The sequence below is a fragment of the Manis pentadactyla genome, chromosome 4, assembly GCF_030020395.1.
Source record: "Manis pentadactyla isolate mManPen7 chromosome 4, mManPen7.hap1, whole genome shotgun sequence".
In the NCBI taxonomy this organism is placed as follows: domain Eukaryota; kingdom Metazoa; phylum Chordata; class Mammalia; order Pholidota; family Manidae; genus Manis; species Manis pentadactyla.
The window spans coordinates 33,078,027-33,091,562 of record NC_080022.1 but is presented as its reverse complement, the minus strand read 5'-3'; the positions used below and the strand labels follow the sequence as shown (position 1 = coordinate 33,091,562).

The 13,536-nt window shown below is 38.3% G+C and overlaps 1 protein-coding gene across 1 annotated transcript in view; it reads right to left on the bottom strand.

Annotated features, from left to right (window-relative positions):
* CCDC30 (coiled-coil domain containing 30) overlaps positions 1-13,536 on the bottom strand; it is a 92,278-nt gene that overhangs the window by 52,152 nt on the left and 26,590 nt on the right. Inside the window, exon 3 of the mRNA XM_036893085.2 lies at positions 7,214-7,393. Within this exon, the coding sequence (XP_036748980.2) occupies positions 7,214-7,393 (180 nt within the window). The remainder of the gene's footprint in view (positions 1-7,213; positions 7,394-13,536) is intronic.

Sequence of the window (13,536 nt, the reverse complement as noted above, 5' to 3'; positions counted from 1 at the left end):
ATTGAACAAGTCTATCAGTGCCATTTTTCTAACAGCATTTGCTCACTTTGTGTCTCTGCAATACATTTTGGTAATTCTTGCAATATTTCAAATTTTCTCATGATTACTATATTTGTTATGGTGATCTGTGTATTTGTTATCATTTACCTATGGTGTTAATATTGTAATCGTTTTTGAGGTGCCACAAAAAACACCCATTTAAGAGGATGAACTTAATTGATATATGTTGTGTGCATTCTGACTGCTCCAATGAATGGCTGGTCCCCTGTCTCTCTCCCTCTCCTTAGGCCTCTCTATTCCCTGAGACACAACAATATTGAAATTAGACCAATTAATATCCCTACAATGGCCTCCAAGTCTTCAAGCGAAGGGAAGAGTTGTACATCTCTCAGTTTAAATCAAAAGCTAGAAATGATTAAGCTTAGTGAGGAAGGCAATATCAAAAGCTAGGCCTCTTGCCCCAAACTGTTAGCCAAGTTCTGAATTCAAAGAAATAGTTCTTGAAGGAAATTACAAGTGCTACTCCAGTGAACACATAAGAAAGTGGAAACAGCCTTATTGCTGATATGGAGAAAGTTTGAGTGGTCTGGATATAAGATTAAACCAGCCACAACATTCCCTTAAGCCAAAGCCTAATCCAGAGCAAGGCCCTGACTCTCTTCAATTCTATGAAGGCTGAAAGAGGTGAGGAACCTGCAGAAGAAAAGCCGGAAGCTAGCAGAAGTTGGTTAAGGAGAGAGGCCATCTCCATAACATAAAAGTGCAGGGGAAGTGGTAAGTGCTGATGCAAAAGCTGCAAGTTACTCAGAAGGTTTAGCTAAGATGATGAATGAAGGTGGCTACATTAACCAACAGAATTTCACTGTAGATGAAACAGCCTTCTATTGGAGGAAGATGCCATTTAGGACTTTCACAGCTAGAGACAAAAAGCCAATGTCTGGCTTCAAAGCTTCAAAGGACAGGCTGACTCTCTTGTTAGAGGCTAATGCAGTAGGTGACTTTAAGTTGAAGCCAGGGCTCATTCACCATTCTAAAAATCCTTGGGCCCTTAAGAATTATGTTAAATCTACTCTACCTGTGCTCTATAAATGGAACAAAGCCTGAATGACAGCACATGTGTTTACAACATGGTTTACTGAATATCTTAAGTCCACTGTTGAGATCTACTTCTCAAAAAAAAGATTCTTTTCAAAATATTACTGATCATTGACAATGCACCTGGCTACCCATGATCTCTGATGGAGATGTTCAAACAAGATTAATGTTGTTTTCATGACTGCCAACACAAGAAATACATATTGTAAGGCTATGGCTGCCATAGGTAGTGATTCCTCTGACAGATCTGGGCAAAGTCAATTCAAAACCTTCTGGAAAGGATTTATTATTCTAGATGCCATGAAGAACATTCATGATTCATGGGAAGAGGTCAAAATATACACACTAAGAGGAGTTTAGTTAGTCAACCCTCATGGATGACTTTGAGGGGTTCGAGACTCCAGTGGAGGCGAATATAGTAGAAATAGCATTAGAATTAGAAGAGGAGCCTGAAGATGGGACTGAATTGCAGTAGCCTCATGATAAAACTTTAATGGATGAGGATTTGCTTCTTATGGATCAGCAAACACAGTGGTTTCTTGAGATGAAATCTGGTGAAGATGCTATGAAGATTGTTGAAATGACAAGAATATTAATATAAACTTAATTGATAAAGCAGCAGTGGAAGGGTTTAGAGGTTTGACTCCAAGTATGAAAGAAGTTCTATTCTGGGAAAAATGCTACTAAACAGTATCACATGCTACAGAGCAATCGTTCATGAAAGGAAGAGTCAATCAGTGCAGCAAACTTCACTGTTGTCTTATTTTAAGAAACTGCCACAGCGCCCCCAACCTTCAGCAACCACGACCTCAATCAGTCAGAAGCCCTTGAACATAGAGGCAGTACCCTACACCAGCAAAAAGATTATGACTCACTAAAAACTCAGATGACAGCATTTTTTAGCAATAAGGCATTTTTAAATTAAGGTATGTACATTGTTTTATTAGACATAGTGCATATTAGACATCAGCCATTTCGGGCAATACTCATAATAGCGAAGACAACACAGGAGCAAACACGGCCTATGGCACACTTAACAGACTACAGTGGAGTGTAAATATAACTTTTATATGCACTGGGAAACCAAAAAATTAATTTGACTCACTTTATTGCAGTGGTCTGGAACTGAATCTGCAAAATCTGCATGGTTTGCCTGCACTAGCCATTGCATGGAACAAAAAAGAAAAGAATGAAAGATGTAATATTTGGAAAGGAAGAAGGAAAAATATATTTATTCTCATGAGATGTGATTGCTTGCGTAGAAAATGCAAAATAATACAAACTTGAATTATAGGAAACAACTTAAAAGCATGGCAAGGTTTTTATTAGAAAAAATCAATTCATTTTATATAATGGAAATAGTTAGAAAATGAAATTTTTTACAAGTTACCATTTATGATAGTATGGAAAATATAAGCACTGAGGAATATGTTTAACAATAGATAGATGTACAGGACCTCTACAAAGAAAATTATGATATTGAGAAAAATTGAAGACCTAAATATAACACATGCCCATTGTTCATAAGTTAGAGGACTCAATATTATAAAGATTTAAATTATGCCCAAATTTATACATTCAGTGTACTTCCAACTAAAATCCCAAAAGCTTTTGTATGAGTATATGCATATTGTATGGGAGTGCACGTAAACTTGACAAATTGATGATAAAATGTATGTAGAATTTCAAATGGCCAGGAGTAGCCAAGATATCCTAAAACAAGAGGAACAAGGTGAAAGTATTTGCTCTACCAAATATTAAGACTTATAGAAAGCTAACAATTATGACAGCATATTACTGGTACAAGAATAGACAAATAGAACAATGGAACAGAATAGAGAGCTCAGAAACATACTGCACATAATACCAATATTTTTATGACCCAGGTGACAATATAGTAATAATGTAGAAGAATATCTTTATGGCTTTGAGGTACACAAAGATTTCTTAACTCAGACCCCAAAATCAACAATTATAAAGATAACAACTGACTAAAATTTAAAACTTTGATTAATCAAAAGATCATATTTAGAGTGAAAATGCAAGCACAGTGTAGATATCTGTAGTACATACATGATCAAGGGTTCATATACAAAGAACTATAAATTAATGGAAATATTAAAAGGACAGAAGCACAAAAATAAGTGAACAAAATCTTGCACAAGCACTTCACAGAATAGGAACTCAAATGCCAAATAACTATATAGAAAGCTGTTCAGCCTTGTGTGTAAATAGTGAAGTGCACATTAAAACTGCAAGGGGCTACCACTATGCACATATATTATATTGGCAAAAAACTTAGACTCTAGGAATACCATAAGTTGATGAAGATGTAGAGAAATAGGAATCTTCACACAATGCTGGTGGGAGTATAAAACTTTAGAAAATATTTGAAGTAACATATAGTAGATGATGCAATAATTTCACTCCCACTCTGTTTCTAGAAAAATGCAAACTTATGGACATTAAGACACATGTACACAAATGTTCATAGAAACATTTTTTAAAAAGCAGAGGTGATACGATGGTCTTTTCATGCATCTCATTATTCAGTAAAGAGTGTTTGCTGAATACATTCATTAAATGAACACATGTGAAATAATGTGCAATTCTGTTCTCTGTTTAAATGTGAAACTCCTTGGGTAAAAGCTGCTCAAGTGTCCAGATACCTCCTTTTGCTTTAATTTTTGAATACGAGACATACCATCTCCAAAAATGTGTTAATAGACATGTAAAAATCATCAAAATACTTTATTAAATAGAATAGAAATGAATGTATGTACAAATGAAGAAATTAAGCCCTAAGGGTAAAAAGGCTTGATATCATTTGGTGGGTCAAAGGTCAATAGGAAAAAAATCTGTAATAAGCTTGTCTCTTTGGCTTACCAAAGAAATTCTAGATCAAGCTTTAATATGCTTCCTACTTTTCCAGAGAAAACCCTCCTTTATCCCCCCTGCCATTCTACACCAGTTCAATCTCTGTTTGTTTTTTTCATTTTCTCATTTTACTTTGGAGAATTGGTTCAGCTTTTGAAACTTCATTGACAGGAACAAATCTGTTAACTTGATTTCTTCTCAAAAGGCACTCTAACCTATTAGACAGCTTGGATATTTCATTTTTCAAGAACAGTGTAGCCATGGATAGAGAAAGAAAATTACCAGATGATTTCACTTATATGTGGACTCTAAAAAAAAAACCAACAAACAAACAAAACAAGCCAGAAACAAACTCATAAATACAGAAAACAAATTAGTGTTTGCTTCAGGGGGGAGGGTGGTGTGGGTGGGCGAAATAGGTAAAGGGGATTAAGAGGAAAAAACAAACAAAATAATGTAGCCATGAAAAAATTAAGACACAGATCCAATGAATAGGAGAAGAAACAAAGAAATCAAAAGTCCTTGGACCACTTAGTGCATTGATTGGTTCGGGACTATGAAACCTAAACTTCTTTCCATGAACAGAAAGGGTAGCAGTCCTTTCATAATACATTGTCCACTTTCTCCACAGGCCAGGAAAGCTAAAAGGCCCCTGAGACATGTGATCATCGGTCACAGAGCTAACAATCAGCCATTTTGGGCAATACTCATAATAGCGAAGACAACACAGGAGCAAACATGGCCTATGGCCAACAACATGTGCATCTGGGGTAGCTTCTTCAGCTTTATGCAGAGACACAGGCACCAGTAAAAGTATCCACTACAGTGTCTCAGTATTCGTGGTGGCAGAACAGCTAGCTCTCTGCCAGAGCTCTGCAAGCCTACAGCATTCTTCTTCATAGCCCTAGCTAGAAACATGCAAGATGCCCCAAAACCATAGAAAAAAATCAATAATGGCATTTTCTTACAGTGGAGTACTATACTCCAAAGAAAATGAACAACAGCTATAACCCCAACATGGGTGAATCTTCCAAACAAGGTAGATCATTTAAAAAAAAGATTGGTTATATTTGTAAAATATTCAAAAATAGACAAAACTGAAATACATTGTGTGGGATTCACACATAGGTGGAGAAACTATGAAGTAAATCAAGAGAGTAATTACCAAAATCAGTGGTTACTGCTAAGATGGGAAGGTGATGGGATTATAGTGGGAAAAAGGCATGAAGGAGCCACTGGTATTCAGACAATGTACTATTTCTTGTCCTGGGTAGTGGTGACACGGATAATCACTTTGTAACAATTTGTTAAGCTACATATTTGAGTTTTATGTATTTTTTGAGTATTATATTTCACAATAAAATGGTTTAAAAGCAATAAATTAGTAGTCTGATTTCTTAATCAGTCTTATAAGTATGTCTAGCATTAGCCAGAGTCCCAGTATTTGATCATCTCTGAGTGAACTTTAGAAAGTGAGCTCTAACTTTGCAAAGCTGAGGTTCCAAACTGATCTCAAATTGAGGAGAGGTTTAATATGGAAAGACAGCTCTAGACAGGAAAGAGAGAAACAGACCTGGGTTTAAATTCTGATTCCACAATTTGTTAGCTTTGGAACTTTAAAATAGTTTCTCATCTATAAAATGCTGATCCCTCAGGATTGTAGGGAAGTTAATAAGAGATGAAGTATACAAACTGTCAATAAAAGGTAGTTGGCTATTATATATGACTCTACTTAGGTGCCTGGCTGAAGGGACCAGTCCAAAGATTGACATCTCATTACTGAAATGGCCAATATTTTACCCCACCACAAAGGAGATTTAAAACAGAGCAAAAAATATCTTCTCCTTTTACCAACATATCATTACCCATCCCTGAAGGACTTGCTCATTAATTTAACAAATACAGGGTGCCAACCATACATAAGGCATCAGTATCTGTGCTGTTCTGGTCATTGCACCTTGAGAAAGATATATTGTTTGAATATATTCAGAGTTGGACAGTTAAAAGGACCTAAGAAATGTGTTTGAAGGAAAAGGCATAAGGCTGTCTTACAAAGAAATGTGATAAAAATTTGTAATTAAATTTAAAACAAAAAAGGCTTGAAGGAATATGATCAATATTCAAAAAGTCATGAGGGGTGAGGATAGGGAAGAGGTTCATTCAAATAATCCTGGAATGCTGGAACTTTTTAGAAGGGCTTCCCTCACAGATTGAGAAAAATGACTGTTTTCCTCTATATCTCTCCTACTAGACTGTGAGCTCCTGAAAAATAGGGACCTTTCTTACTCCATTATTACGTCACTTTTGGAATAAGGTCCATTGATCCCTCTCCACTGGGGATGACAAACTTTTCCTATTAAGGGACAGACAGTAAATATTTTAGCCTTTGGGACCATACAGGCTCCAATAAAACTACTCACGTCTGCTGTTGTAGTACAAGAGCAGCCATCAGTAATACATAAACAGACAGGTGTGGTTGTGTGCCAATTAAACTGTAATTATAAAAACAGAAGGCAAGCAGGATTTGACTCATGTGCTGACCCCTGCACCAGGGCATAAGGATTGTGTCTGGCCTACCTTTAAACCCTCAGTATCGATGACTGCCTGCCTAGCATATGACTGATGCTCAACAATTATTTGCTGAATGTTGAATTCCAGAACCTTAGAAAGGGTCTTACAGAAACTAGGTCCCTAGTATATATTTACAGAATTGAACCACAGTTAAAAGTACTATTTTACACAGTGGTTCAGTTTGAACACTTATGTAGTTCATAAAATGTAGATGAATCTGTGGATGGCAGCGCTATATTTATTATTTTAAAAAAAGTGTGTCTGGGGATGTCCCTCTAACTTCCTGATGCCACAATGTCAGAAAGAACAACTTTGCCCTTGGACACATCTATGAATCTAGAGGGAGAACTAGAACAGGACAGCCAGCATTTGGACTCAGGTCACTCAAATTAAGTAAGTGCTCCAAGTGTTAGCTAATGATTTCAAAAGATTGTGTGACTTAAAAACTTCTCATATTTACAGGATGACAACATACACACCCCTTCAGCAGCAGAGAAAAAACTGAACTGTGTACCTACGTGGTAGGGAGAAGTTAGAGGAATGAGTTACCAGATAGCTCCCATTGTCTACTCATCTGAATTATAAAGTTGAGGAATTTTGATTTGAGTATCCCCAGGGTCCAACTGAGCAACTGAGACCCTCCACAAAAGGATGTGCCCACTAGAGCTACCTTGATGCTTTCTTCCTGAAGGAAGCTATTATGTTGCTTCAAGTCCAAGTTCCTTCCTCGCTCATATCGAAGCTCTTTTTCAGCTGAGTTGCATAGAATCTGGAGTCGGTGCAAATTCTGGCGAAGCTGCTGCAGTTCGTCTTGCTGCTGGTATTTCAGTTTTTCTCCAGATGATGGATACTACCACAAACATTTTAAAACAGAAACATGGACAATTTGAAAGAATATTGGTTAAAAATATGGGTTCCAGCTGCCAGGACCAGAATTGTCAGGTTGTGATTATTTACTTGTAAATGTTGGCTTACTTACAAGTTACCCTTTACATTTATGACTTGTTGGTACATGTTCATATAATTTAATTCCTGGTATATTAAACTTAAAATATCAAAGAAAGTATGTGAGCAAAAGTGGTTAAGCATAGACAATTAAGTTCCTTATTTTTCATATCAGTGAAGGGGAACAGAAATATGGACAATTTTAGAGTAACATGCTTCAAATGAGGAATTCAAAGAGCCAATACATGAAGAAGTAGAGTGGGAGTGTGTATATGTATGCAGGGTGTGTGTGTGTATGAAGGGTGTGTGTGTTTATAGGGTGAGTGTGTGTGTGTGTGTGTATGTAGGATATGTGTGTGTGTGTGTGTGTGTGTGTCTGGTGTCTATTGGCAAAGAGAGAATATTTGGCAAGAAATCTTAAATTCCTAGCTTTCCTCATCACTTTTCTTTTACTACTTAGTGATTCTTCTTATTAACAACATGCTCTCCTGTCAGGTCTCTCCAGGGCAATAAAACTTGACCAAAAGAGGAGTCATTTGGGTTTTCCAAAAGGTAGGTACACACAGGTATGCCATCTAGACAAAGAATTCAACCCTGTCCAATTCAATAGATAAGGCACACTTAAGAGTTTTCTGAGTCCTAGACAAATATATTTCCTGTCTACGACTTTCTGAAAAGCCCATGTTATTATTCAAGTTTATCTTGCTTAACAGAATTGCAATGCAGAATTCCCCAAGTCCTATTAGCCCTTTGATTCCTATTTTGGTTTAGTCGGAAAGGCAATCTATATTCAATTTGCCTTAGACTTGCCAGTGTCTAAAGAACCCTAGCTTTAGAATTAGATACATGTGGGTTTGAATCCCGAATTTACCACTTACTAACTGGGTTATGGAGGACAAGTTACTTAGTTGTTCGACATTTCACTTTCCTCATCTTCAAATGGGAATTGTAATAGCTGCCAGATGGAGTAAGGATAAGTAACATACTGCACACAATTACTTAATATGATGCCAAGCACATAATTAGCACTCAACAGCATTACCCATTACTGTTGTGCTACCTAACTTTCCTTTTACTGCTTCCTACTTCCATCTGAAAACAGAGAGTTCTCCTGAGGCTGGAGAGTCTTGCTCATCAGTATGGCTTTTTATTTATTATACAGCAACTTTTAATGGTTATTTAGTAATCAGCAGCCCATATAGCCATTTAACATACCAAAACAGAGACATACAAGAGAAGCACCATATCTATACCAAGGGGACAAAGGTACAGAAGTTTATAGCCTGTTTTGAAAACGAGAAAAGCCACAACAGTAATTCCTGTTGCTTACATTTTGCAGTCAAGTCTCTTTGGCAGAGCAGAAATGCAAATTATTTTTCAAGAAAGGCAACTATTAAACAAGATACCAGTCAGCCAGTCAAGGGGCCAACATAAAGACTCTCTATTGTTTCCCACCATGTAAATTACTTCCCAGTAGAAAGTTATTGCAGAGGCATATAGACCCATGCAGGTTTCTAGGAACCATGTACGAGAACAAAGTACAGAGGGGTCCTTTTCGAATTAATCAACAGATTTATTAAGCCAGTTATCCTCTCTGAGCATCAGTTTACTCATTTGCATACTAAAGGTGTAAGATCTGATAATACCTAACCACTTCCATTTTAAGGAACTTATAATTAAAACAAGTTGAAACCAGCATTAGTTATCTTATATTTGGGGGCTTAAATATCTAGCTTAAAAAAATCCAGCTTTTAATGTTTTAAAGTATTATCTTAATAAAATAAAAATTTAATATGAACCAAATTCATATACTGGTTCCAATGACAAGATCATTCCGGTTGTGGAAAGAGTTCAAAACTGGCTTAGGGGGAGCCAAGATGGTGGCGTGAGTAGAGCAGTGGAAATCTCCTCCCAAAACCACATATATCTATGAAAATATAACAAAGACAACTCTTCCTAGAATAAAGACCAGAGGACACAGGAAAACATCCAGACCACATCCACATCTGCGAGAACCCAGTGCTTTGTAAAGGGGATAAGATACAAGCCCCAGCCCCGTGGGACCCGAGCGCCCCTCCCCCCAGCTCCCAGCAGGAGAAGAGCAGGCAGAGCGGGAGGGAGACGGAGCCCAGGACTGCTGAACACCCAGCCCCAGCCATCCGGGCCAGAGTGCAGACACAGTGCGTGCGTGGGGGGCCCTGGATAATAGGGAAACAGGGCAGCAAAACAGTGAGCGGGTACCGGAGGCCTGGCGCCGGAGGACATAAGAAAAGCGAGCGGCCATTTTTTTTTTTTCTGTTTTGTTTTGGCGAGCGCTTTTTGGAAGTCTTAAACGAATAGGGACCCCAATATAGGGAAACAGGGCAGCAAGACTGGTGAGCAGATGCCTGAGGCTGGCGCTGGAGAATAAAGAAAAACGAGCGGCCTTTTTTAATTTTAATTTTAATTTTTTATTTTTTAAATTACAAATTTTTTTTTTTTTGTGGTCATTGTTTTGTTTTGGCGGGTGCTTTTTGGAAGTCTTAAAGGGGCAGGGTGGGACACTTAATCCAGAGGTAGAGAATCCGGGGATCTCTGGGCACCCTAACCCGTGGGCAGCAGGGAGCTCGGAGGCCCCTTACAGAGATAAATAGCCTCCAGGCCGCTCCCCCTCCAACGCGACTCCATTTTGGAGCAGCAGCCGAGCCAGGCCACGCCCACAGCAACAGCGGAGATAAACACCATAGCAGCTGGGCAGGAAGCAGAAGCAGAAGCCCTGTCTGCGCGCAGCTACCCAGCACAAGCCACTAGAGGTCGCTGTTCTCCCAGGAGAGGAGGGCCACAAACCAACAAGAAGGGAAGTTCTTCCAGCCGTCACTCGTTCCAGCTCTGCAAACTATTCCTATCACCATGAAAAGGCAAAACTACAGGCAGACAAAGATCACAGAGACAACAAACACCAGAGAAGGAGACAGACCTAACCAGTCTTCCTGACAAAGAATTCAAAATAAGAATTATAAACATGCTGACAGAGATGCACAGAAATACACAAGAGATATGGGATGAAGTCCGGAGGGAGATCACAGATGCCAGAAAGGAGATTACAGAAATGAAACAAACTCTGGAAGAGTTTATAAGCAGAATGGATAGGATGCAAGAGGCCATTGATGGAATTGAAATCAGAGAACAGGAACGCATAGAAGCTGACAGAGAGAGAGAGATAAAAGGATCTACAGGAATGAAACAATGTTAAGAGAACTGTGTGACCAATCCATAAGGAACAATATCTGTATTATAGGGGTACCAGAAGAAGAAGAGAGAGGAAAAGGGATGGAAAGTATCTTGAAAGAAACAATTGCTGAAAACTTCCCCAAACTGGGGGAGGAAATAATCGAACAGACCACGGAAATACACAGAACCCCCAACAGAAAGGATCCAAGAAAGAACACCAAGACACATAATAATTAAAATGGCAAAGATCAAGGACAAGGAAAGAGTTTTAAAGGCAGCTAGAGAGAAAAAGGTCACCTATAAAGGAAAACCCATCAGGCTAACATCAGACTTCTCGACAGAAACCCTACAGGCCAGAAGAGAATGGCATGATATATTTAATGCAATGAAACAGAAGGGCCTTGAACCAAGGATACTGTATCCAGCACGACTATCATTCAAATATGATGGTGGGATTAAACAATTCCCAGACAAACAAAAGCTGAGGGAATTTGCTTCCCACAAACCACCTCTACAGGACATCTTACAGGGACTGCTCTAGATGGGAGCACTCCTAGAAAGAGCACAGCACAAAACACCCAACATATGAAGAATCGAGGAGGAGGAATAAGAAGGGAGACAAGAAAAGAATCTCCAGACAGTGTATATAACAGCTCAATAAGCGAGCTAAGTTAGGCAGTAAGATACTAAAGAGGCTAACCTTGAACCTTTGGTAACCACGAATTTAAAGCCTGCAATGGCAATAAGTACATATCTTTCAATAGTCACCCTAAATGTTAACGGACTGAATGCACCAATCAAAAGACACAGAGTAACAGAATGGATAAAAAAGCAAGACCCATCTATATGCTGCTTACAAGAAACTCACCTCAAACCCAAAGACATGTACAGACTAAAAGTCAAGGGATGGAAAAACATATTTCAGGCAAACAACAGCGAGAAGAAAGCAGGGGTTGCAGTACTAATATCAGACAAAATAGACTTCAAAACAAAGAAAGTAACAAGAGATAAAGAAGGATACTACATAATGATAAAGGGCTCAGTCCAACAAGAGGATATAACCATTCTAAACATATATGCACCCAACACAGGAGCACCAGCACATGTGAAACAAATACTAACAGAACTAAAGGGGGAAATAGACTGCAATGCATTCATTCTAGGAGACTTCAACACACCACTCACCCCAAAGGATAGATCCACCGGGCAGAAAATAAGTAAGGACACGGAAGCACTGAACAACACAGTAGAGCAGATGGACATAATAGACGTCTATAGAACTCTACATCCAAAAGCAACAGAATATACATTCTTCTCAAGTGCACATGGAACATTCTCCAGAATAGACCACATACTAGGCCACAAAAAGAGCCTCAGTAAATTCCAAAAGATTGAAATCCTACCAACCAACTTTTCAGACCACAAAGGCATAAAACTAGAAATAAACTGTACAAAGAAAGCAAAGAGGCTCACAAACACATGGAGGCTTAACAGCATGCTCCTAATAATCAATGGATCAATGACCAAATCAAAATGGAGATCCAGCAATATATGGAAACAAATGACAACAACAACACTAAGCCCCAACTTCTGTGGGACACAGCAAAAGCAGTCTTAAGAGGAAAGTATATAGCAATCCAAGCATATTTAAAAAACGAAAAACAATCCCAAATGAATGGTCTAATGTCACAATTATCGAAATTGGAAAAAGAAGAACAAATGAGGCCTAAGGTCAGCAGAAGGAGGGACATAATAAAGATCAGAGATGAAACAAATAAAATTGAGAAGAATAAAACAATAGCAAAAATCAATGAAACCAAGAGCTGGTTCTTTGAGAAAATAAACAAAATAGATAAGCCTCTAGCCAGACATATTAAGAGGAAAAGAGAGTCAACACAAATCAACAGTATCAGAAACGAGAAAGGAAAAATCATGACGGACCCCACAGAAATACAAAGAATTATTAGAGAATACTATGAAAACCTATATGCTAACAAGCTGGGAAACCTAGGAGAAATGGACAACTTCTTAGAAAAATACAACCTTCCAAGATTGACCCAGAAAGAAACAGAAAATCTAAACAGACCAATTACCAGCAACAAAATTGAAGCGGTAATAAAAAAACTACCAAAGAACAAAACCCCCGGGCCAGATGGATTTACCTCGGAATTTTATCAGACATACAGGGAAGACATAATACCCATTCTCCTTAAAGTTTTCCAAAAAATAGAGGAGGAGGGGATACTCCCAAACTCATTCTATGAAGCTAACATCACCCTAATACCAAAACCAGGCAAAGACCCCACCAAAAAAGAAAATTACAGACCAATATCCCTGATGAACGTAGATGCAAAAATACTCAACAAAATATTAGCAAACCGAATTCAAAAATACATCAAAAGGATCATACACCATGACCAAGTGGGATTCATCCCGGGGATGCAAGGATGGTACAACATTCGAAAGTCCATCAACATCATCCACCACATCAACAAAAAGAAAGACAAAAACCACATGATCATCTCCATAGATGCTGAAAAAGCATTTGACAAAGTTCAACATCCATTCATGATAAAAACTCTCAGCAAAATGGGAATAGAGGGCAAGTACCTCAACATAATAAGGGCCATCTACGATAAACCCACAGCCAACATTATATTGAACAGCGAGAAGCTGAAAGCATTTCCTCTGAGATCGGAAACTAGACAGGGATGCCCACTCTCCCCACTGTTATTTAACATAGTACTGGAGGTCCTAGCCACGGCAATCAGACAAAATAAAGAAATACAAGGAATCCAGATTGGTAAAGAAGAAATTAAACTGTCACTATTTGCAGAT